Source organism: Chaetura pelagica, unplaced genomic scaffold (genome assembly GCF_000747805.2).
Source record: "Chaetura pelagica isolate M959 unplaced genomic scaffold, ChaPel_1.0 scaffold288, whole genome shotgun sequence".
Classification (NCBI taxonomy): Eukaryota; Metazoa; Chordata; class Aves; order Apodiformes; family Apodidae; genus Chaetura; species Chaetura pelagica.
The window spans coordinates 1,006,370-1,032,135 of NW_009954190.1; the positions used below are offsets into that span (position 1 = coordinate 1,006,370).

At 36.2% G+C, this 25,766-nt stretch overlaps 1 protein-coding gene across 1 annotated transcript in view; it reads right to left on the reverse strand.

Moving 5' to 3' along the window:
• The window catches only part of ZDHHC17 (zinc finger, DHHC-type containing 17), a 56,929-nt gene extending 39,428 nt beyond the window's left edge, over nt 1–17,501 (reverse strand). The window contains exons 1-4 of the mRNA XM_010003063.1: nt 17,402–17,501; nt 7,243–7,365; nt 3,412–3,489; nt 2,012–2,156 (exon numbers count right to left, since the gene is read on the reverse strand). Of these exons, the coding sequence (XP_010001365.1) occupies nt 2,012–2,140 (129 nt within the window). The 5' untranslated portion in view covers nt 2,141–2,156; nt 3,412–3,489; nt 7,243–7,365; nt 17,402–17,501. The remainder of the gene's footprint in view (nt 1–2,011; nt 2,157–3,411; nt 3,490–7,242; nt 7,366–17,401) is intronic.
• Nucleotides 17,502–25,766: the final 8,265 nt, after the last annotated feature.

Consider the following 25,766-nt stretch of genomic DNA (forward strand, 5'->3'; position numbering starts at 1 on the left):
CCTACACTCACTCCAGAAAGTGGAGTGAGCCTGACTGGACTTGAGCCTCAGATGGGAAATTGTACAATTGGCTGCTGCAGCCCTGGAAGAGAGTGAAGCAGCAACACTAGAGTTGGGCCAGCTCTATCTCAAAAATGGACAAGAAGCAATTAGGAGCAATCTGTTAATCCACTTGTCAGTTCTCTACACAGTTACAAAAGCTGGCTTTCCTCTGATCATTCAGGTCCACAAAGGCATCAGGATCAGAACTAACAAAGCACAATAGCCTACATGGGCCTTTATTTTGACATTTATTTAGTTGTCATTTCCTACAGAGGTACTACAATCAAGTTCAAAACAAGGGCAAGTCTACTCTCTGAATATAAGAGAATCTAGTCTCTGTAAAGACAAAGTGCAAAAAAGAATCTGCAAGTACTGTATCGGGTAAGCCTACATAAGCAAAAGCAGTTCAAGTTTCCAAACCCAAACAAAAGAAGCAGGTGAGATTAATTACTTCATCTGTACTTATTGGAGGAGGAAAAAGTAAAAACATATGGTTTCTGTAGTTGTATGCAGCATAGCTAGAGAACTACAAGTTATTAAAACGCTATTGATATGACTACATTTTAAACATTCTGATCAATACATAATTTTAAAGATGAACTTTCTGAAGTGGTTCTGAAAATTGCTGTGAAAATTAATTCAAACTTATAGCATGGAAAGGATACCAAAATCACACTTGGACAATTCTGCGCACTTATGTATGTACATATACAAAGACACACAGCTTCTTTTGGACAGAAGTATTCGATGCTCAGATAAATAGGACAGTCTGTATATAACCATGAGGAAGATGCCATAATCATGCTATAACATTCTAAAGGCCATTTTACTTTAAACAAGTTCACAGTTGCATAACGACTGCAACAAACCCACATACAATTATTCATAATTTGTGAACAAAATACAGAAGTTGTTCCTGATGAAAAAACATTTCACTCCAACCACTATACCTCACAAAACAGTGATTATATAGGATCAGCCTCTTCTTGTGTCTAACTTACTATCATACACTAAATCTGTTCTAACAAACAGTTCTCAGATACAAACCAAATATTGCATGGAACAAAGGTTTATCTTTTTATACATGTAGGCATAAATAATTTTCTGCAGCTAATATTCTTGGTTTTACACAGACCAAACAAACTGATTTCATAGTCATATTCTATCTGACTTAATGGATTATATCTCCTTTGCCATTTGAAAGAATAAGCAGAATAAAGAAGTGTGAACAGCATTAGCAAGACTGTAAAAGGAGGGCTTTGACTTTTCTTTATGGCTTACAAAGTAAATAAAATTTGTGTTTCAGGAACATATTTGTGGATGAGTAAATCTATAGATTATAATGCAGGGTGAGTAGCATTGACGTGAACATGTTTTGGAGCATACAGAATGAAGGATGTGAGACAACAAGATGAGTAATGAATACACATGCTATATACACACTTTACAGATCTAGTAGTAATATAAGAGGCTAACAACAAGCTATGGGATTGTTTTGTTTTGTTTTATTTACACACACATGCAATTAGTAACAGCAATAAATAAAGGTTGTGGACTGAGGTGCAAAAAAGAGAGATTACCTACGACGACTCTGTCATGTGATTCTTTACCCACATATAATGTGATCATGCTATAAAGAATTCTAAAATATTTGCTGTCATTGTTAATTTTCAAAGATTAAATCCATTTTAAATAAAGAACTGTAAAATAGTAAGTGCTAGAATTTCTATACACTATACTAGACAGGTAAGAATTACAACAAAAGCATTCAGACCACTGTTAGAGGACATTAAGTTAGCAGGCAGATGGTACATTACTACTGTAGTCTACAATAGAAAATACTGAATTATTTTTATGCTTAGTCAGGCAAGTATTTTGCATTTCCTGAATGACAGGTATAGGCTTCAATTGTTTTCCTACTCTAATTTTCAGCAGAATCTATTTAAACATGGTATTACTTAAAATTTACCTGTCCCTTTGCTATCAGGTAAGCAACAATTGAAGTATGTCCAAATTGGGCAGCCAAATGAATACAGCTACATCCTTCCCCATCAATTAGCGACGGATCTGCCCCATATTTCATCAGCTGTACAACCATGGATAAGTGACCCTGTCTAAACACAACAAAAGACAAAAACCCAAACAATTTAATAACTGTATACAGAAAAACTATTAACATTTGAATATTTCAATACAACAAATATGTTTAACAGTTATTTACACTATGGAACCTTCACACTTTGAGTTTTACTTTGAAAAATGTCATTATGATCTGATTGTGCAACTAAGCAAACTAATTCTTAAGAGCAAATTCTATGCAGCCAATGCATTAATCACATGCAATTCACTTGAGCATGTTGTATAGCAAAAAAACAGTGAACAAAAAACCCCTAGTTTAGAAATCTAGTCTACTGTGACTTCTTCCAATCCACAAATGAAATTTGCTATTTTAAGAGATGTCAAGCTGGTTGTATACTCTCACTTTTTGTAGGGCATAGGCATACCCTTTTTGTAGACAGTCTCTAACTGTCAGCAGTTTCTGACATGAGGAAAAATTTGTACTCATTATTTTCAATCTGTCAGAAGCAGCTTCAAACAATGCTTCACAGAATAGATCACAGTTACAAACACCAGGAAATTTCATCAAGCTTTTGTGCTATTAGTGGAGAACTTGTGTGATCTGTAACAAATAGAAACATAGAAGCTAAAATCTTTAACAGAGACTAATAAGTAAGTCCTCATCTTTAGAAAACATATTATTTTGATACACTAAATGTTCTAAGAGCTAATCTTCCAAGTCTCCTTTTTCAGTCTACAATTAAAAATATTAACATGGACAGTGTTCCCTTCCTGCTTACTTCTAGGTGGTTTTCTGAAGGAGCAGTTACTACTTGAAGGCTGCCTTCAATTTTCTCAGCCACTCATAGTTCTCAGACCATAAATCTGATTCAAAATCCATCTTAAAACAATCCCACACATAATAGAACACTGCAAAGACAATGTCACACAAAATCATCCCAAGTCCTATCTGCACAAGCGTTGCTGAACTGCAGAAGACTGACAAAAAAAAAACATTTTCCAAGCAGGAATAAACCTATGTGACTATGTACTCTGATTTTGCTTTATTCCTTTTCCTATCATAGCAATCATCTTCCTCTACATCAGAAAGAGGTAAGACAAAAAACTGAGTGATATGCTGAAAGCTCCTGTATCTCAAACATACCACATTCACAGTCTGCCTAGTTACCAATAACTGAATTATTTTACAAAGGATTCCCATAAATCACAGCAATTTCATAAGTCAATTGGTAGCAGGCTTCACATCAAACAAAAACACAGGAAAATCAATTTTTAGATTACTTTTCCCACCTTGTTGCCCAGTGAAGTGGGGTAGAATTTAAATCTCCTCCAAGCTGATCAACAATAGCACCTTTTGATATATAGTATCTGGAATTACAGAAATAGTAAACATTATTGCTCATCTTTGTTAACTATAAAGGATGCATAGTAAACACGTTTGATGTTACACAAAACAGGCAGTTACAGACCAGAAGACTAGAACCTCTCCTTGCCTTTATACAACCTTCGATTTTAGAGGTGATTATACATACTTTATTTTTTGCCTTTTTTATGTGGGTTGGGAGAGTAGGGGTGCTTCCTACTGTGTTTTAAACATGCTGCTATTTCCTAGTTTGGTTCTAAGGTAAAACAGAATAATTACTATATATATTAGTACAAACTGTGCTACCACAGAAATATTTAATAAAATGCATTCCTCTAAAATACGTAGAGATTGCTGCATTAAAAAGAACTCTGAACTAATGGTAAAAGAATATGCTACTAAAAGACTAGCATTTTTAGAGTATTTTGGCTAAACGGTAAAATTAGATACAATTCAACTTGCAGATGAAGTTAATTGTTCCAAGAGTTCATGCTTAAGTTAGACATTTAGCCAAGTACAAAGGTTTTTACATAGTTCTCAACCATTATTAACCAAAGGACAAAAGCATCTGAGTCACTTAAAAATACTCCTTAATGATGGGCTAAAAATTGCTTTTCCCCTCAAGAACTTTATAAGATGAGCTATCTGTAGGAACAAAACAATTTACCCATAGTTAGCTGCTGCAATTTATATTTATAGTAATTTGTACTGTTCCCATGAACTGTTTTCCTTGCTTTTTCATATGGGATGCTAAATCGGCGATATCACTTTTATTGTAAAAGAAAATGTACATCTTACAAAGAAATTAATATTTTTTTTAAAAAACAGGCCTTCTTGGAAGGCTTCTACTTCTTCATCCACTACTGTATAAGCCACTGGCAAAAAAATTACTAACAGACTTCTGAAAAGTACTAAGCAGCTATATAGCTATAGGTTCCTAAGTGCTTGCACACTTTAAGTACATGTGCCTGCAGACCTTTAGCTTTCAAAATAGCTGCCAGGTATAAATGAATGCTGCTCTCCTGCCCACACAAACTGTCCTTCAAATCCTCAGCATTGTGTTTCTGGCACCTCTATTTTCTCTAAGTATTTCAAGACATGGCAAGAAGTAGGGCAACAAACAGAACAATTTGAAAAACATTAACTACCTTCTTTTGCTTTAGTGCTTATTGATTCAGAGAGTGACACTTCAAAAACAGCCCAAAAGTTACCATTAGGAACAGAAACTGAAAAATCCATTAGCCATACATGTGCAAAGTAAAAACATACAAAGGAAAGGTCCTTCTATACTGTTCCTTTAGAGCCATCAAACACAAAGAAGTACTTCAGCAGACTTCCTGCAACAAACAAGATTTGCTCTCAGATGCAGGACAGCCCACCTTGCTGGTTTTCAACACCAAAAGAACTGCAACTTCTCTGCTGAAAAGTTTTTTGATTTCTCAGTGAGAATAATAAAAGCTTTTGTGAAAGTCTAGGTCTGATGTAGGTGAAAAGACAAGGCATACTGTAATTTTATCATTGTGAAACAAAGTATCAGCTACCAAAGAACACATTTGAAAATGATACTATACTAAGCAGCTGCATTTAGTCCCCCTTCGTAAAGGGTCCCCAAGGAAATCTCATCTTGATAAAAACCAGCACAGAGAAATTCAGTCAAAGCTTGGAACCATCTTGCTGATGTGACAGTCACTCATGGGGAGGTGAACACTTAACAGATTGTCTTCATTTAAACACTGGTCCCCGCAGAAATGCAGAATATGTTCAGATTCTACTGAGCAGCAGCACTGCTTACTATGTTTTATTTAGAAGAAAGAACTTGCAGTTTGACAACTGGGAAAATACAAGGCAGCAATCTCCTTCCAGATGGCAGACTGAAATAATGTTTTATGTTTCCTTAAGGCTGTTCTTAGGCTAAGGTAAGATTTATCACTGCATTTCACTTTCAGTACACATAAACTGTGAGTTTTCTGCAATATCAGACTGAGAACTCTATATTCTTCTCTAGGTAGATCTAGGTTGAGGTAGAAGGAATTCTGTGCTTGGTGAGAATGCCATACAGTCACAGAACGGTTTGGATTGGAAAGGACCTTAAAGATCTTCTAGTTCCAACACCCCTGCATGGGCAGGGACACCTCCCACTAGACCAGGTTGCTCAAAGCCCCATCCAATCAGGTCTTGAACAGTTCCAGTGATGGGGCATTCACAACTCCCCTAGGCAACCTGTTCCAGTGTCTCACCACCCCCACAGTGAAGAATTTTTCCCTGATGTCTAATCTAAATCTACTTTTTTTTTTTTTCAGCTTGAAACCATCCCCTCACATCCTATCACTACATGCCCTTGTATAAAGTCCCTCTCCAGTTTCCTGTAGCCACTTCAGGTACTGGAAGGCTGCTTATAAGGTCTTCCTGGAGCCTTCTCCAGGATGAACAATGTCCATGGAGAAAGGAGGATCTGGGTGATTCTAGTCTTAGTGAGTCATCTAAGCTCCATGCCAGATAATGCCCAGAGTGTAAATCCGTTTGAGCAAGTAGATCTGGTAAGATTCCACCTTAAGAAGAAAATATTTCCACTGATCTCCATATTAGGATCACTAAGTCTTTGCCAGGCATTTGCAAACTGCCCTAGCTTGCATACAGTGCTCACAAAATCGAAGTGCATGCAGTCACTGTTGCTAAGAGGGAAAAGCAGAACATAAATCCTTATCTGGTGAGAGTTCAGCACAGGGCATGGGGAATGACAGAACCGTCATGGTTGGAAAGGACCTCTAAGATCACCGAGTCCAACTGTCGATACAAAAAAACCACCCCACAATCTTAGCCACTAGAGGCAAGATCTGTTCTGATGAAGGTGCTGGTGATGGAGATACATGGGGAGAATGTGTTTAAACGGAGACATTTTGCATCTGTTCTTATGTTTAAGTACACACATTCATTAATAAGAACTGTATTGAAAAGTGGACTGATGGAAGATATGCAGTTTATTTCAAATATTCTATAAACCTGCTGATTCAATAATATTTTATGTATTTAAATTTAATTGCATGTACTTAATTTATTGTTTTGTTACTGGTAGAAGAAAAAAAAACAAATTTCTATACACACTCATGATATGTAAAACAGCAAGTACTAAGAATTACCCTTTACAGATTTAAGCTCTCCATGTTCTGAGAGATAACTGTAGGTTTTGAAACATAATATAAAGTATTATGCTCCAGTTTTTATAAAGTGAAAAGTAAAAAAATCCCTCAAACCACACTGCTCCCACAATTAAAAATTTTATTGCTTGAAAGGAGAGGTAATGCAACGTTACCTTTTGTAACAGGTGTTTAAGATGCAAAGTCGTTATTTCAGTTCTTGAATCTTCTTGAAATGATGAAGGAAGTAGGAATTGCCCTTTAGATATGATCACTGCTTATTCAAAAACATTCATTATCACCTACCATCACTCTTCCCATCCTCAAAAAAAGAAACTTAGTATTTCAACAAGTATACCATAGTATAAAAAAACTGTACGTGCAGCTGAACAGCTGTACCACAGGTTTATCTCATTTGAAAAGAGCCTTAGCTTGACTTCTGGATAAATACAACAAATTTTATTGCTGTTAACTATGTCATCATCTAACTTCTTCCCTCTCCCGCAAATGTCAAGATGAAAAACTGAGATTTTAAGAGACTTAAGATTATTTAACACCTTAAAAGAAATCAACACTTATAAGACCATGATTAGTTCATATTTAACTTTAAAGTGTAATACATACTTCACCAGATCTATCCTGTTGTTGATTGCAGCCCAGTGGAGAAGCGTTACGTTTTCCTTGTCTGGTTGTCGTACATCATAACCTGCTTCCACCAACTCTCGACATCGTTCATATATTCCATACCTCAAAGAAAACAACAAGATTTTTCAGAACTGTTAACTTAGATAAAAGTATATTTGGCAAACACCCTACTTACGGTCACAATACAAATGCTTCAACAGAAGTGAAATGAGGATGAACCTTTACTTTCTATTTCTAATGATTATGGAACTCTTGCAGCAAGAAGCTTCCACTGGCACAAATGGTATTAATCAATTCAAAATTCTACAGAAAACATGTCTTCACAACAAACTATACAGCACAGCAAGACAAAATATCAATCAGTAGTATAACACATATACATAAAATTCTTCCCAGAAACTCCAATACATTTGTTGCTCCCACCTCTGTTCTACTTCCTTTCCATCTCTTAAAAGCCTGTTGCCTTCTAAAGGCGTGGCGACCTGGTTCAGTAGCGACTCAGCAACCCCCACCAGGCTGCTGGGCACATCAGCACACAGACACCAATGTGGTAGATGGCAAAATGGCGTTTATTAATGTGCAACACAGTCTTTTATACCCTGGGTTGTACCCTGAGTTAGCAGCATCACTTGTCTCCTTACTTCACATACTAAGCCCTATTGGCTATCTAGGGGGGAGGGGGCCCTATCTTTCCGTACAATGCGGTATCTTCCGACCGCCAGTCCTTGGCTACATTTTTACCCCAGGCTGCATTTTCCCCTCAAAAGCCAACTGATCTGACAGTAACTTCTCAAAATTCAGCAGATGAAAAGATCATCAGGTCAATTACAAATGCTAAAAGAGTTCAAACACATCCCATTTTTCTTCTTAGATAACAAACAGCAATCTTCCTCACATGTTAGTACCATTTTCTCTTTTTATAAGACTTTAAAATTCTGTACTTTAATATGAAGTACATTCTTTCTTTAGACTATGAAATGTGAGCTACCTCCATCTGAAAAAAAAATCCTGTGTACATTTTGAAAGTTGAACCAAATCAGGAAGCATGATCACCACTCAGTCATTTAATGTAGAACTAACTTAAACATTAAATACTACTTGTCTTGATGCTTACATTGTTTTACCACTTGTTTTTTTAGGCAACGAAAGCAGTGCAATAGGGCAAGAAAATATTACACTTTCATGTCAGTACATATCATAGGAATTTCTCAAGTCTCAAGGAGACTGATGTGTGGGTACACCTTGAAATCAAGATGAATGCCTTGTGACATCCAACTTCTGCTAAAGCAGAATTTTAACAGCCTCTCGAAGTTGGAATTTCCCTTACGCTGCTAGATTCTATCTTCTATTTTATGCCGAAGAGACTGCCTCAGACAACTTAAGGTTCTTCTTCACTTGATTAGCTGGCATAACTGACGCAGAGACCTTTTTCCTGGAGTAGTTACCATTCTTACTTTTCTTTGATGCGTTTGAATGGATCCTCAATCTGGACAGTGCTTCCACAGTGAAACCTTAAGTGACTCATGTGAACAAACCTCAGGAATGCTTTCCAAGCCTATCCAAGTTTGGAGCACATTAATTAGTTGGACTCTATTATAAAAGAAGTACTAGATAGAACAGCTTACTTAGATTGTGTTGTTTTCAATTTCTTAAGAAAGTTGCACTAGAAAATATGAAAAATGCTAGAAAATCCTATCATACTTTTAATCTTTCCAAACACTAGAAAACATTACAACAAAGACTACTGCATGTGGTATGAATGAACTGCTAACAAGCCTGTAAAATCTGGTGCCTCAAACTGAGTAAAAAAGCAGCAGTCCTTAATTTTGATGACAGAGTTTTGGTTTTAGTGAATTGAGGGCAGCAGGGAAAGAAAAGGTTTTGTTTATGAAGACTTAAAAATATACAACCTAAGCTAAACAAAATACACACATATTCAGGCATACATTACTGTCAAGAATCAAAGAATAATGAACATTGGAAAAGATCTTCAAGATCATCAAGTACACCTGTAATCCAACTACCACAACCACTAAATTAAATCCTGGAGCACTACATTTGAATGCTCCTTGAACACCTCCAGGGATGGTGACCATTACCTCCCTGGGCAGCCCATTCCAATGCCTCATCACTCTTTCAATAAATAATTTTTTTTTAATCCAACCTAAAAGTCCCATGGCACAACTTAAACCCACTTCCTTTTGTCCTATCACTAGTTACTTGGGAGAACAGACCAACACCAGCCTCTCTACAACCTCCCTTTTATGTAGCTGTAGAGAGCAATAAGATCTCCCCTGAGCCTTCTCCAGACTGAACAACCTCAGTTCCCTCACCTGGTCCCCATACATGTCCCCCAAACCCTTTCACCAGCTTTATTGCTCTTCTCTGGACACACTCCAGGACCCCAGTGTCTCATACTGTAGAGCCCAGAATTAAATGCAGTACTCAAACTGTGGCCTCACCAAGGCCAAGTTCAGTGGAACAATCACTTCCCTACTCCTGCTGGACACACTATTCTTGATACAGGCCAGGATGCCATTGGCCTTCCTGGCCACACTACTCGCTCACGTTCAGCCACCTATCCACCAACACTCCCATATCCTTTTCTACTAGGCTGCTTTCCAGCTGCTCTTCCCCAGGCCTGTAGCATTGCTTGGGATTATAGCGACACAAGTGCAGGACCCGGCACTTGATCTTGTTAAACCTCATCCCACTGACCTCAGTCCATCAATCTAACCTGTTCAAATCTCCCTGCAGTACCTTCCTACCCTTCAAGCAGATCAACACTCCCTCTCAACTTGTCATCTGCAGGAAAACTGATAAGGTTCTAAGTTTGCTCAATCTTGAGGTGCATTATCTCTAAAGTCCCAGTCCAGATGAGCAGTGTGGCCTGACAAACATCTGTTCAAATGGCTTAACATGTACTGTTCCTGGCTTTCCCTAGACCTGCAACTGAAAGGGCCACTGGAACAGGTTAATACTACTAAAGGCAGGTCAGCCAAGAATGAGGAGTGAGAAGAGACAGTAGAAGAGACAGGGGAAAAGACTTCTGAAAGCAAGACAGAAAATATTACATTAGCATATTACATCTGGAGGTAACCTGGAGGGCGATTCATATAGAACAGCAAAACACCCTCTTGTTGACAAGCTGTTCTACTAGAGTTAGTGATTATGACAGCACTTCCTACTGTAGACAAGCTTGCTGCCGTCATTTAAATAACTAGCATAAGCCACAGTGGAAGAAATTACTGACCTATAGCCCTGCTATCAGGTTTAACAGTCAACAGCTAAAAAAAATTGTACTGCCTAAGGCTGAGTTTAGCTGACTCATGCTGCTTACATAAGTAGAATTACACAAAATTAGGAATTATACTAATAAAATATTCTAAGTTATTGGAAAGATACAAAGAACACAATAACACAAACTTCTTTAAAGTGTGAGAGGCAATCACTTAAAGCTCTCATGCAATGGATTACGATTTTCCTTATATGTATTGGTTTTGGCTGGCACCAAGTTAATTTTCTCCACAGCAGCTCCTGTGAGGCTATGCTTTGGATTTGTGAGCAAAACACGTCTTGTTACCACAGTCATGTTCTAGCTACTGCTGAGCAGTGCTTACACAACATCAAGGCCTTTCTGTTTCTCACACTGCCCTGCCAGTGAGCAGGTCACAAGAAGTGAGGACAGGACACAGCTGGGACAGCTGACCCCAACTGACCAAAGTGATATTCCATTTCACATAACACTGTGCTCAGCAATAAAAGGTGTGCAGAAGAGGAAGAAGGGAGACATTTGAAGTTATGGTGTTCATTTTCCCAAGTAACCATTACACATGATAAAGCCCTCTTTCACCTGGAGATGGATGAACACCTGCCTGCTGATATAACATAGTGAATTAATTCCTTGTTTTGCTCTACTTGGACACACACATTTTGTTTTCTCTATTAAACTGTCTTTATCTCAACTGACAAGTTCTCATTTTCACCCTTCTGCTTTATTTCCCTATCCCACTGGAGGCGTGAGTGAGCAACTATACGGGGCTGAACTGCCTACTGGGGTTAAACCACATTACCATCTGTCAGCTATGGCAGACCATATCAGTTTGGATGAGTGCTGTACTAAGTTAACATAAAAGAAAACCAAACCCAAAATGAACCAAGCAGCACTCTTGCAGTCTTTGGGGCAGGGGGATCTTTGTTCTTTGGGGTTTTGGTGGGGTTGTGTTTGTTTTGGTTTTGTATTTTAAGTGAATCTCTACTATTAAATATAATTGGATGCTGCTTCCTGAAGGACTTTGCACAAGATGTATGAAAATGAAGGAGACCTATGACAAGCATGTTAATCGACTTGGTAGCCTGTGGAGGTAGAATTCTGTCACCAGTTTCCCTGTGGAAGCCCTGATAGGATGTTCTAATTACGCTCCACTGATGTTTGCAAATACCACCCTCCAGAATTCACCCATACACTGCTGTAAGGCCCTGGGCAAAGTTCACTACATGGGTTCAGATAAAACAAGGAGCAGTAGGAATGGATACCTTCTGCAGGCTTAGTATCATAGACTTGCCCTCCTCCCCAATGGAAGGCAAATTGCAAGTCAAAAGTACTTCCCACTGCTTGGACACCAAACAAATAATGCATTTCTGCAATACATAAAAAAAGCCTTTCCAGGAAAACAGAATACTTTTCAAAAGTTAAACTGAGAATGAGGTATACAATAATTTTTATTTAAGTCACCATCAGTTTGTCTGTTCCTAGCACTTTATTTTGGTATCTTGATCTCAATCATAACTGATAACAAAAGATGTCACACACAAGCTGTAATTTAATAGCTCTTCCACTTATTCAATTGTCACAAGAGGACTTAAGGATCTAGAAAAAAATATATATATTTCTTGGCAAAAAAGCTTAGGAATTTACAATTAGCTCCTCTTCCTGGAAACAGCAGGCTTTATACAATTACATAAAACACTGAAGCAGATGCAGTCATGGGTTCTTGAGCTCTGTCCTACAAATGCTATACTCCACTCACATACTACCTACAGTCTTCTTCCATCCATTTGCTGCAGCTGACTTCACCTTTCCCTCTCCAAACTTTCATGATGCACTGTTGGATTACAAAGTGAGAAAGTCATCTATTTCAGATGCTCAGCGACGATGTGCTTATGATGTTGGTGAATGATGTACTTATGATCTGGGTGAATTCTAGAGTGATGCTGTAAACATCAATATGAAGTATAACTAAAGCGTAATATTAAGCTTGCCTTGTTCTGAAGGAAATGGGGCTAGTCATTCCAGGGCAAAAATACCATTATACAGGCTTATTTCACTATCACAGTCTCTATTACTATTTTGGTAACTTAACCTGTCATATTTTGTCATCGCAGGTTAAAGATATTCTGAATTTAGTATTTTCAAAAATAGTATCCTAGAAGTCTTTTGCATTTTAAATAGGTAATCCGTTTTTTGATCTTTCATCTGCAAACACATAGACTCTTGGAAATAAGACACTGCCAGCTTTGCTGTATGATTAATCCATGCATGATTTGACCACAATAGTAGGAAGGAACCTGTCTTCAGAGTGTATCACCATGCCAACGAACAGTAGGTAAGCCAGGAGCTCACTCCCTTATCTTGCTATCATTGTCATTCCAATCAAAGCTGTTTAAAATGGAAATGCAATTAGTTGAAGTATGGTATTTTTCTCTCTTTTGAAGTCTCATTCCCATGAACGATGGTGGTCAAACACTAACAAAACCTTTCATACATTCTCATGAAGTTTTTTGTTAAATAGCAAGACAGCTTTGTTTTCAACTGCAAATGGATAACTCAAGAGCTGCTTAATGAACTGTTAACAGTGATGTTGAGAGACAAGAGAAATTCAGGTCTTGCATACTTCCAAAGCCTCAAATTGTCTAGACAGTTGTGACTATACTTCTAGTGTGGTTAAAAAAATCCCCTCCTTCCATGTGAACTTCAGATACATTTCACTTTCAGCAATACAATCAAACTCCATGGACACAAGTGACCATGCACAAAGAATGTGTACCCTGTCACAGCCTGCCCACCCTCTGCTGTGAATAGCTGAAAAAAAGCCAGGAGTACTTGTCATTTTGCCCAACCCTTACCAATTAGAATTATTCCTTATGTATCATTTTTTTTTCTTATCAGTTGCCCTATGAAGGATGAGAAGTATTGAGGAGGAAAAAACACATTCTCAAACGTATCCAACCATTTTCATTAGCAAGATTCAGAAAATTTCATACTTCATGCTGCACTAATTCACAATGCACATGACTTAATTTTTAATTATCTTGGTGAATAAAACTAACAGAAAAGTTAATCTTGTAATAATGATATTGTAACACTCAAGCACAAGGAATCAATCTTCTGGAAGTCACAAAAGCACTTGTTAATATCATTGATGTTTAATATCCATGTTCATTCACTATAAGCAGGTGGTGCCTATTCACTCCCAACAGAACTGAAAATTATGACCCAAGTATTAACATCTCTCAGATTTTGTTCTCTTAGTCATGAGCCATCATATACTTCTGTACTTGTCAACATTAGCTATCTTCCTTAGTTTCACGGCTTAAAAGATTTAAAACAAAACAAAGACAGCAACTTTAAGTTGTTACTTTAACACAGTACCCTTCTCAAGATGACATATTCAAATTTATTACTCCAGCCTTGTATGACACAGGGCTACTAGTGCCAGAAGAGATAAAAATAAACATACCAAACACATCTCCATTAAATTTCACTTCTAAATAACTTATGACTCTTTTTTACAAGACTCTGTTTCCCTGCAGCTCTAGTGAGAGCACTGGATGATATCACAGAGGAATGAAAATGACACAACCTACCCTCTGACTTGGTAGAGGCAGAAGAAATTCCAAGACTTTCCATGCGGTTCTAGGTGAAGTACTTATTAAGTATTACTATGCAATATTGCTCCATTGCAATAACAAAGGCAAGAATGAATTAATTTTTTGCTAGCGATTTTAAAACAAATTTTCAGAAACATGAGTGGCCTGCTTCTGCTTTCAGAAACAGTGGAAACTATGTGAATCAAACACTTTTGATATAACCAAATACCAAAAAAGACTTTACACATATTGTAACATCTGAAAGATGAAGGGCTAAGACACTACTTTTAATACTACCCAGATGCCCCTGAACAGGTTTATATAACAAAATCAGTTAAAAGTGTCCTTTATATCAATAGGTATTAAAACCAAACACTGATTTTTACTCCAGCACAAATTTCTGCAAAGTAAACACACAGACTACTTCTGGTCTAAAGCATGCCTAGGTCTCCACGTTCACAGAATAATTTATTTGGAACATAACGGGGGAAAAATTACAAACACTGGTAAACTCCTTGCCATGACAACATAAGTCGAACTGATCTTTCCTATACAAAGTCTTAATTTGATTGCAAGAATTTATTAGATTTGTAGCACATGTATGAGCATGTTAATTTAATAAGTGCCCAATCTGCAGACTAAGAAGGTAAAGCACACAAACAGTTCAACAAAATAAGCAAGTGCTTATTTTCCTTTGCTGAAAAACATAAGAGCAAATGCATTATTTTAATAACATTGTTTTATTTCTCTGTAATCAAGTGCCAATAAACTCAATATCTCAATAGAATTCTACAGTTAAAGTACATATATGAAGTACAGGTTAGTTTTAAGCCTTTTCATCATCACCTTTAAAGATTAAGGAATTATGTTCCCCATTTTCATGTATGTTGCAATAATAACATAACTAGTTACTTTCAAATGACAGACTTTTAACACTGTAGTACATGGAGCGCTGTAAGAGCAATAATGATTATAAAAAAATTAAATGACCAACTAGCTACTCATAGGACATGACTAACTCCTTCTTACTTGGATTATCACAAATGTAATAGCAAACAATTCCATGCTATGGTGAAATGCACCTCCTAATCATGAAGAAGCCTGCAATTTAAGTGGTCTTACATAAAATGCCAAATCATTTTGGCTGACAGATCAGTTAACAGAGGAAGAGACAACTTCATTATTACCATTAGCTAAGAACAACAGAATGTAATTCAACTAATGGCAAGCACACAGCTACCATTTTACTGTGTCATACTAAAAAACCTGTTATAGTCTCCTGTGGAAGCTTTGAAGCATTCTGGAAAAAAAAAAAAAAAAAAAAAAAAAAAAAAAAACAAACAAAAACCAAACCACAACACTGTGCTGCCAATCCCATGCTGAATGCCAGATACCTAGACATGGAAAAAAAAACAAGCAACCTACCTGAACTAAGAAACTGAAAATAATTCTTATTTTATTTTGCTACATTTTGCTTAAATTTACTGAACTGGTTGGGGAAGAGCACTCTGGGAAACAGATGACTGGCCCTTTTTTACACAACTTCTTGTGGCCTCTTGCTTACATTAGCACTGAATAAGAAGTAAACAAAGTCAGCAGATATTTTAATCTAAGTGAATATTGATTTTTGAGGACAAGTGGTAGAGAATAAGAATGACATTTTTCATATATATGAAAGTGAGGTTCTGTTTCTACAAAAGTAACTGCATCATTTTAATAGGGATCGATCTTTTTAATAACACTAATTCATATATTAGCAGCATAATTTATTTCATTTTAAGCTTTATTATATTTGGTGGGTTTATTTTCTGCCTTAAATTTCAGAGATTTTTTCCTTTAAGACAGCTCCTTTATATAACATGACCTTCAAATTCTACTAAATACTTAAAATGTGAATTCTCCCTCTAGTCAGTTGCTGTTTGGATACCACAACTTGATCATATACCCATGCTAACAGTCTCCCTTCCCTCTGATACTAACCATTAGGGCTGTAATATGACACTATAATCCTTTTTGGTGAGATGTCATCCTCCCTGTAAATCCCATCTCAACATGACTGGGAAGAACATACTGGGTAACTTAGAAACCTGCTGATTCTCATTTGAGGAGACCAGACAAGAATTACAACTCAGCCAAAAGCACAAATCAAGTTAAATTTGAGGGCTAATGGGGACAAATGTGTTTTAAGGTTTCAAACATGCAATGAGCATACATGAATTGAAACAGTCAACATGTAAAACCACTTTTGTTTTATTTCCATGCTTTTAAAAAGCAGCTAGTTTGATGTTATGCAAATACTTCAATTTCTAAAAATCCTCCAGTATGAGGGCCATATGTTGTAGTATTATTATTAAGGTATTTAGAGCAACTATTGCAGAGTCAGTCAAAACCTATTTCAGGAAGTTAAACTCCTCACAGCTCGAAGCAAAAAGCGAAGCAAAGTACATACTTCCTAAACCTAAATGGGACATGTCACAAGCAGAGCTGCAAATCAGCTTTCACTCAGAGCAGATGCCTTTTAGGAATAAAAGGAGTATTTTTTTTTAAAGAAAAAAAGTAAATAGCTCAGCAAGATACACAATATTTTAAGCATCCAAATTAATAATAGAAGAAAAATAAAAATCTTACAAAAATCTCTATCACCACAGGCCACTGAAAAAAAGGGACAGCAGTGGTTTCTGAATGGTAAACAATTGCAAGCTAAAAAGTATATAATGACAATTCTTTAGAAAGTCTTGTGAGTTGGTATGTACTACAGGACTGTATAGAAGACAACTTTGTGTATTTTATCTGCATAAAGAGCACAGTTAAATTTTATTAGCAATAAACTGTTTCATAGCAGCACTGAAACTACAGAATCAGACACAGTGAAGGAAGTTACAGAGACACATCTCTTCTAACCTACAAATAAATAATGACAAATCAAGGAAATCCTCTTGTTTGCATACCAATATTGCCCACTTACCTCTTAATCATAATCTACAGAAAATAAACATCAGTACCAACAGGAAGAAAACCAAACATTCTCTTCCAGTCTGTCTGGCAACCAACTATGTTTACAACTTACCATAATACCTCCTACGTATTTTTATACAATGCTCATAAATTTGTCTTAACAGTAATTTTAAAGAGCTCTCTTTTGAAATCTTCCACTACTGTATCTTCAAATACAGTTCACCTCCCCATCTATGTAAATAAAAAAAATCCATTTTGCTGATTTTTAACTAATGGAAACACAGACAAATCTAACACCCAAAACCAAACTTACTGTGTGGCTTTGACAATGTCCCAGGTGCTGTAATCATCAATGTGGCTTTTCCGTCCAAGAGATTCACTATATCCATGATTGTAATGGCTTTGAGGCTTTATTTCCTAAGACAGACAAACTTACTATTAGAACAACAAAACCAGTGTTCCTAAAATTCCTCAAAAAAAAATAATAAAAAAATTTGCAAGCAAAAGTAAAACCGGTGTGCAATTCAATTTATTACATAGCTACCTAAATCAGAGGTGGTTATCTGATTGGCCACATTTCTACATTTGCAAAGTAGGCCACTATATACCCTAGTAGATTTTAAACACCTTTCAGAAAACATCAGTCTCACAGCAGAGTTCTGCCAAATCCTACACTGGAGTATTTGTATAGAAGGTTAACAAAGAGTAACAGCAATTTTATTTTTGTTTGTTTTGATAAATGCAACATACCATAGCTAAAAAACAAACTATTGGCCAGAAACTGACAAAAGTCTCACTCTGCTCCAACAAATGTTATACTTCAAATAGCATACTCAAACATCTAGAAAATAAATAAGTGGGAATTACTAAAACTAATTACTAGAACCTACTGATACTTTATTGATTCTTCAACTCCTGTCCCTGCTTCAGAGGTGATGTACATATGTTTGTTTATCCTATGGGTAATCAGAAATAAATAGCATGACCATGACATGTTATTCACCAGATACAGCTCTCTATGCACTAATTCCTTTGATGAAGGGCAATACTTCAATGTTCAATGCTTCCCCTGACAGAATTTTTATTAAATTGAACAACAAATTTTATACTGCCTCTAGAAAATTTTTCATTTGTTACAAATAATCTATCTGATGGCTTCTGTGTATCAACTGTGCAATTCAGCATAGCTACATTTAAAAAGGGCAAACTGCAACAGTGAAGCAAAAAAAAGCATCAAGTTCCCTGACAGTTCTAAAAGCGTACGTGGATTGATTTTATTATGTGTTGTTCACTTTTATTCAGTTTTCTCCAACACATAGTTCCATGAGCAGAAATTTTGTGTCTTTAACCTACACTTTTAAACATCTGATGGATGCTTCCAACTTCCAATTAGTTATTAAAATGAGTGATAAATGTTAATTATTATACCACACACACTTAATATTTTATTTTTTTTTAAATAAAGATGCCCTAAGTCAAGAGTATTATGATATAATATATCTAGCCTTCACAAGGATTCACAGTCACAAACCCCCAACCACTTTGTCTCCCAAGAGGCATATGTTGCCCCACTAGCTCAAGTGGCTAAGAAACATTAGGGCTAGGGAGACTTCCTATTGCCAAGATGAGCAGATCTCCCCACTTCTCACATTCTCTCAGCTGTGCAGTAATTTCTGCAAAAGGAGCTGTTGGTCACAATGAGAAGTAACTTCTTACTGTGTCCACTTGTGGTTAGTCAAAGCGTTTTCTAGGTTCTTGCAATGTTAACCAGCTCCATAATGACTGCAATGCTACCTAAATACTGAGCTTGCCAGCAGACAAGGAAACTGCCCTCTGACTCTCTTACTCTGAAGCTCACTCATATTGGTTGTACAAACACAACGTCTTCCTGATAACTTGGTGCTAGTAATCAAATCAGTCATCACCACCATTTTTTCCTCATTCAAGTTACTTTAAAGGTATTTCTACTTGAAAACTATTTCGTGCATCATCCATCCCTTCTAGAGAGGTATGCAAAATTCTATGGTTTGAAAGCTACATTTTAAATTTATATTATCAGATTTCAACACACTGAAGTACAACAGCAAGTCTAAGAATTTCTAACACTTTCGACCCCATAGTAAATTAGCAAGAAGGTAGTCTTTCTACAAATCCCAAAACTCTCAGCATTAATTTTAAAACAGTGTAACTTCAGCTGAGAATGTTTTTCTTAGATACAACGTGTCTATTTCAGACAGGGGGGGAAAAAAAAATAATAAATCTAAGATAAACTCGAATGCATTAAGTGCATAATGTAGAACTCCACTGTGAAACACAGTCATCTATATAGTCAGAACATATTTTATTTTAAACATTAAAAAAATCTTTCAGGAAATTCAGGGGTTTAGAGCTTTAAAACCAGAACACAGTAACACTGAGAACTAGTGCAGCTAAAGTCTTCAATTTCAAAACAGATTTATTCTTATGTATAGACTTCAGAAAACTTTTTTTTTCTCCAGCTTAACACAGTACCTAAACGATCAACAGAGCAACATTGCAGCCAATACTTCTTCTGTAGTATTCAGTTTTTCTTTCAAAATCTGAAAAACTAACTAGATTAACCAACTAAGTGTTTCCAGTCCAGCAGAAATGTTGCTCGATTGTGTTCTCTGCAGGAAAGACAACCTAAAAGTGCAACAAGGCACTTGCTGTCATCCCAATTCCAATTACAACAAATTATCTAGCTATACAGAAACACAGCTTGACAAAACATTTTTTCTCAGCTAAAAAAAGATATCAAAGGACATTAGAAATAAAAGAAGTAAAATATAAGACAAGGCTAAATTCCTTATTTTGTGCCAAGCGACTTTCTGCTTTTCATCATATCAGAAAAAGGCAGGATTTATACCAATTCTGGTCACCAGTTACTACACCACACAACTGCAACAGGATTTTACACATTAAATTGGAACTCAGACCCTGAAAAGCTAAAGGGTTACTCAAGTAGGCATAGGTCAAAACAAAGGAAATCGCCTGTCCTGCAGAATCCCAATGAGGAGCTAACAATTCAATGTATTTCTTTGCCCTCCACAGCTGCTGGAAGAGGAAGAAGTCTCTCTTCCTACTATCTAACAATTGTTAAAAGCAAGCAAGAAGAAGTTTGGATTATTTATCAGGTCATTGTTAATTTACCAAGGAACATTATTTCTCTTAAACTGCGTTTTCAAGCACACAAATCAGTCTTCTGCTCCCTTGAGCTCCCACCAGCCAGTAAAGACAGCTGCCCATTTACAAGCAGAATACATTTCTATCAGTCTAAAGTGACCATGAAACCACAGCCTTTTATGATACTAACGCTTTCACAAAAAGGTTAATTGGAATACAGCAAAACCGTAAGGATTGAGTATTAACCATATAAGTTTAAAAAACTGAGAAAATATATTCCTTAACCTCTCCTGGTCAAGTGGAAGGCACCCTGCCCATGTCAGGGGGTTGGAACTAGATCATCTTTAAGGTCCCTTCCAACCCAAACCATTCCAGTATTCTATGATCTACTTCTTTTACTAAGGACTTGAAGGTTATGACAGTACCCTTAATTTTATTTTTTTTAAGCAAATACTTAGTCTCCTTTATTACTGATAGCATTGATGAGCTACTTTTTTTTTTTATGCTGAAACTTTAAAATTTTATATTAATGCAAAATAGTCAAAGTGACTTTAAAGTTAGATTTGAGGTGATGGCAAATACGACCGCCAGACACAAAGTAAGCAAGAAACAATACTCTCCCTCTTTGCTTCCATTACATCAGCAGTTACAATGCATTAATTTAATATAAAGATTCAAGACAAATGTAAAAGTGAATCCTATGTTTCCTGATTTGCTGAGACAAGTTTGTATTTTACATCTAAGAAGAGTTGAAACAATCCATAAAATCCTGAAAGGTGTATGAACATCACAGCCTCTAACATCATGCAACAAGTCTTCCAATCACAGTGCTACCTGTGGAAAAAAAGGATTACTTCAGATTTGCCTGAAAAGAAGGTGTAAATATTGCTCATTTTGAAAGTAAATAACTTAAGACAAATTCTAGGAAGGCATATGAATTCTGAATCACTTCTCTGCAGCCTGGATGTGGACTCTCAAGGCTAGAGTCAAAATCTAACATTTCCTATCATCTATGCAGCTGAAAAATTGAATGTTGGCTCCCAGTAGTATCACGCTGGTTAGTAACAGTGCCTGGCATTGTAAGTGCCTAGTTTATGACTGCGACCTGCAAAGTAACTTCTCAGTTCCTAAGTTAACAAGCTGCCAGGAATAAAGATAAAAAGAGAACCTGGATTTTCTGCATCACAGTAATACTTGATTGACCTGGTGATAGGCAATTTGGACCAAGTCACTGTAAACAATGCTGTTGCACACTATGTTTGGCTGACAAGGCAAAAAAATAACAGATGCAGAGGAAGTGGCTAGGAACAGAAAAGAGCCTCTTCATTCCTAACAAAAACTTTTTCAGGGTTCTGAAAATTTTGTACTTGGACACAGTACTATAAATGCAGAAAAGTAATTTATCCTACTTATTCGAGAAATAGTTATTTAGAAAGAAATATTGAAAGGCTAACATTAAGACAATCTAGTAAGAATCTACACCATTTTAGCTGGGCAAGTTAACAGTAAACAGGAAACCAACTGATAGCATGGAGTAGGGGACCATCATAAAACCTGTAACAAATGAATCCAAACCAGATATCTATTCTAGATGTTAATTTATGGCTCTGCTGCTTATGAAGCCTACTAGTTTGATTAAATATGGACTTTGCAGGACACTAAAATGGTTGTATTCAACAAAATTAACCTTCCCAGATGTCATGGCTTGTAGCATACCAAAATCTAGTCAACAAAACTCAACTGCCAGCTGCCTTTGCTTTTACAAAGCCTATATATACACCAGTGGAAAAAACTCCAGAAATAATTAGATTCCAAATTACTTCAGCCGAACTAGTACAACCTTACACCTGCCATGTATTTAGGCCTATCAATACAGTCATTTCAAACTGAAGTGCGGGGGCTTAGTTGTTCAATGCACAGCACTGAAACCCAAAAGCACGTTCTTAAAACTTAAAAGGAAGTTCAATGTATGCCTTTCTTAAAGAAAAAAAATCTTTAATTGAAAACCATAAGTTCTAACACTACAGTGTTATTACAGTCTATTTTCTAAAGCACCTGTTGTTCAAATGAGAAAAGAGTATTCTTAAATTCTTTGTATCCAGCCAGCCAGTGGCCAAGTTCTGTTCTTTATCTCTGTAGTTACTTGGAAAGTAAGAACCAGAAAAACCAAGTATGGTGATTGTTTCATTTGACTACACAAAATGTTGCAAACATAACCTGAAAGTAGACAAGATCTTCAAATGCTATTTATGTTAAGTAAGTCCTTCTCAAGGACTGCAGCAGTATATATAAAACTATTAAGTTTGCAATAAGGACTCAACAATAAGACAACCCTACTTGTAAAAGTGAAAAAAACCTAAATATGCAAGGATTTCAACTCAGTCACTTAATAAAACTTAATAGACACCAAAACTTCTCATAAGCCTATACATGCTTGCACACATTCACCTGCTATAAGCTATGTAAAATACATGTTTTAGAACTAAACCATGACAAAGCTTAAGAACTAGCAAACATTTAACTTTACCATCACCTTCTCTGGCAAGTTTTACATTTTTAAATGCTTAACAGAGTAATTTAAAAGACAGCTATTTAAAATGCTCTGCATATTAAAGATAATCTCTCTATACACTACCAAATATAATGGCTTCAATACAGCCACAACTATCAAATGCTGCCATAATAGGTGCTCTAATACTCTAAGTCAGCAACAGAGCCTGTGCCCAGGCATCACACCTCCAGCTCAGCCCCCAGCAGGACAGACTAGATGGTGCAATACCCGGGGGGTGAGCTTGCCCAGTGTTAGTCATTGTGCAGCAGCAGCAGCTCAGGCAGCAAGAAATCAAAAGTGCAACATTCAGACAGCATCTATTTTTGGAGTTTAACAGAAGGTTAACATACAAAAATACTGATTACTCCCTTCAGCCTGTTGGACAAAAGAGAAAGCACTGCTTAAAAATCCTATATTGATCTAGATTACTTGCCTGTTAGTATTAAAAGAACAGGAACAAGCATTTTAAAATGGAAAATTATTTAAAAATATGTTTACATCATGCCTGTCAAAACTTTGTGTACTGTCAGTGTCACTGTCACCATTTGACTTTTCAGTTATCCCCTAAAATAAGAAAGAATTAGTCTCCTCTGAATTCATACGCCCTCATATCAATTTTAGGAAAATAGTAAAAATTCTTTAAACTATGATTTTTAAAAACATACAACAGATTGATAACAGAGCAACAACATAACATTTTGAGTCTAGAATATATACCAAATTCACAAATTACTCCAATGATATTCCTAAGTGTTAAAATATTCCTCCTTCTATGATGAAAACGTTTATTCTGAGAAAATTTAATTTTGCAACAACGATCCACTGTTAAGAAACATTAACAGCTAATTAAAAAATGAAGAACTAAAGTCTAAAAACATTTATATTTTGATCTCAAATGACAACTGGTCCCATTCCAGGTAAAAGTCAAGAAAACTAAATATAAGGTAGCAGAGCAGAGGTACAATTTCACCATTTCACAATAAGCAGGTTGCAAACACTAAATCTCTATTTATTTCACCCTGTTTCAAGAAGCCATTTCCAAGCATGACTTGAGCCAAATTAGCAGTTTACCATTGCTAAAAGAGAAAGGTAATTTCTCTGCCCACTCTCCCCCACTGCTCTTGGCTCCGTGCTCCCACTGCCTAACTCAAGCTGGCTTTGGTACTTGGAGTTGTGGTCACAGTGGGCACCAACAATTCATTAAAGGAGGAAAAAAATGAAACAAGAAACAGAAAAACCTGATTCTTTTACTAGGACAGCAAGTTGAATCTGTTTCTCCTGTGAAAAGACAAGCTCCAGATACACTAGTAGAGGGAGAGCAAGAAAGGGGAGCTAGCCACAATATTTCAGCAGCTGACAACTGTTAATTTGACTAAGTAACCATAGATCAAAACACTCCAGCTTCTAAATATTCAAGGCAACCAGGCTGACAGGATGAAGATGATGCTACTTCTAGAGACTAGTAGTGTTGGTTGGCTTGGAGGGTTGCAAGAGAGACAGTTTTAACTTATTTATAAAAATAAAATTTGGTTCCCCAATTACTATCCCAAAGATCAGTCATTCTAGATGAGCTTCCCACTTCAGTGACTATCCTTTGACAGTGCCCTAATCACTCACGCATCTGTGACTCGTTCGCCATTACTCATTAGACATAAAATGTGCAGATTGCTTGCACATATGCGTAAGTAATGCAGCATAGGAAAAAAACCCAGAAGAAGAAAAAAAAGAAGGCTAAAAATAAAAAAAAAAAAAAAAGAAAAAAAGAGTTGTTTTGGAAAAAAGCAACAATAGGAAAAGGGAACCTCCTCTGGAAAACTGGACTACCAAGACTGTGAAACAAAAAGACAAAGGAAAATATGAAACAACTCCAAAAGAAAAAGGAAGTAGTGCAGGGAAAAGGAGAACAAAGTAAGCATAGCTCCCAAAAATGAGCACCAACATTATCAGCATTCCCAATGATTCCTACACATAACCAAATGCACAAATAAAGTTATGCTTATTTCCCCTCACTACTCAAATCTTTTAATCTTTTCCAATAAAAAAGCCAAAATGAAAGCATCTTAAGGAGAATTCTTAGAAGAGTGTTCATAGAAAACCAATTAAGAAGTTATGTGTGAAAGAATAAGATGACCAAGAATGAATTACTCTGAAATAGCAATTTCATAATTTGCAATTATATATAACAGGAAGATACGCATAGGTCAATATGCCTGCTTGGACATAAGGACGAGAGGAAAATACTGCCGCTTATAGCTGTTACACATGGCTCTGCTAGGCAGTAACAGATGGCTGGGACTGCCTTTCCTTGAACGTTATGCAATAATGCTGCAAGGAAGCGATACCACACTCACATTCTGGATGGTGACCAAGATAATTGACACATAAAGAGAGAGTACCAACAAGTTCTAAAGTAAAAATGTAGAAATAAAAGCATTATGTTCCATAAAATACTGCATACTACTGTCTTTGTTTCTTAATGAAAACAGAAATATATTTTTTACAGAAATCTTTTTTTAATTGATGACTGTACTAATTCTGTATGTGGCTTCAGTGAAAAGAATTGACAAAATTGGAAGTGACTGCAACTAAGCACACTATGTCAGGGAAGCTAAATAAAATAATTCTCATGTATATGTGTTATATTTAACAGGGAGTATTGGAGGTTAATATCATAGAATTCCTTCCCCCTATTTGTGTTAAATTTTTATTCTTTATTCATTAGATTTTAGTGCTTTTTAGTAAGCTTTCCCAATTTTCCTACTTTTTAAAAAAGTGCAAGAATCTATACAAATTTAATTTTTGTAATTTGCATATTAAGAACACCTACATTAGTTTATATACACATAAATACTAGCCGTTCATGTATGAACATTAATAGAAAAATGCTCACAACATAAGTATAAGCAAAATCATTTCATTGAGTTCTGCAAAAACATATTGCTCCTATTTATTTAAAAGTTTTAATGGCAATTCCTCTTCTAAA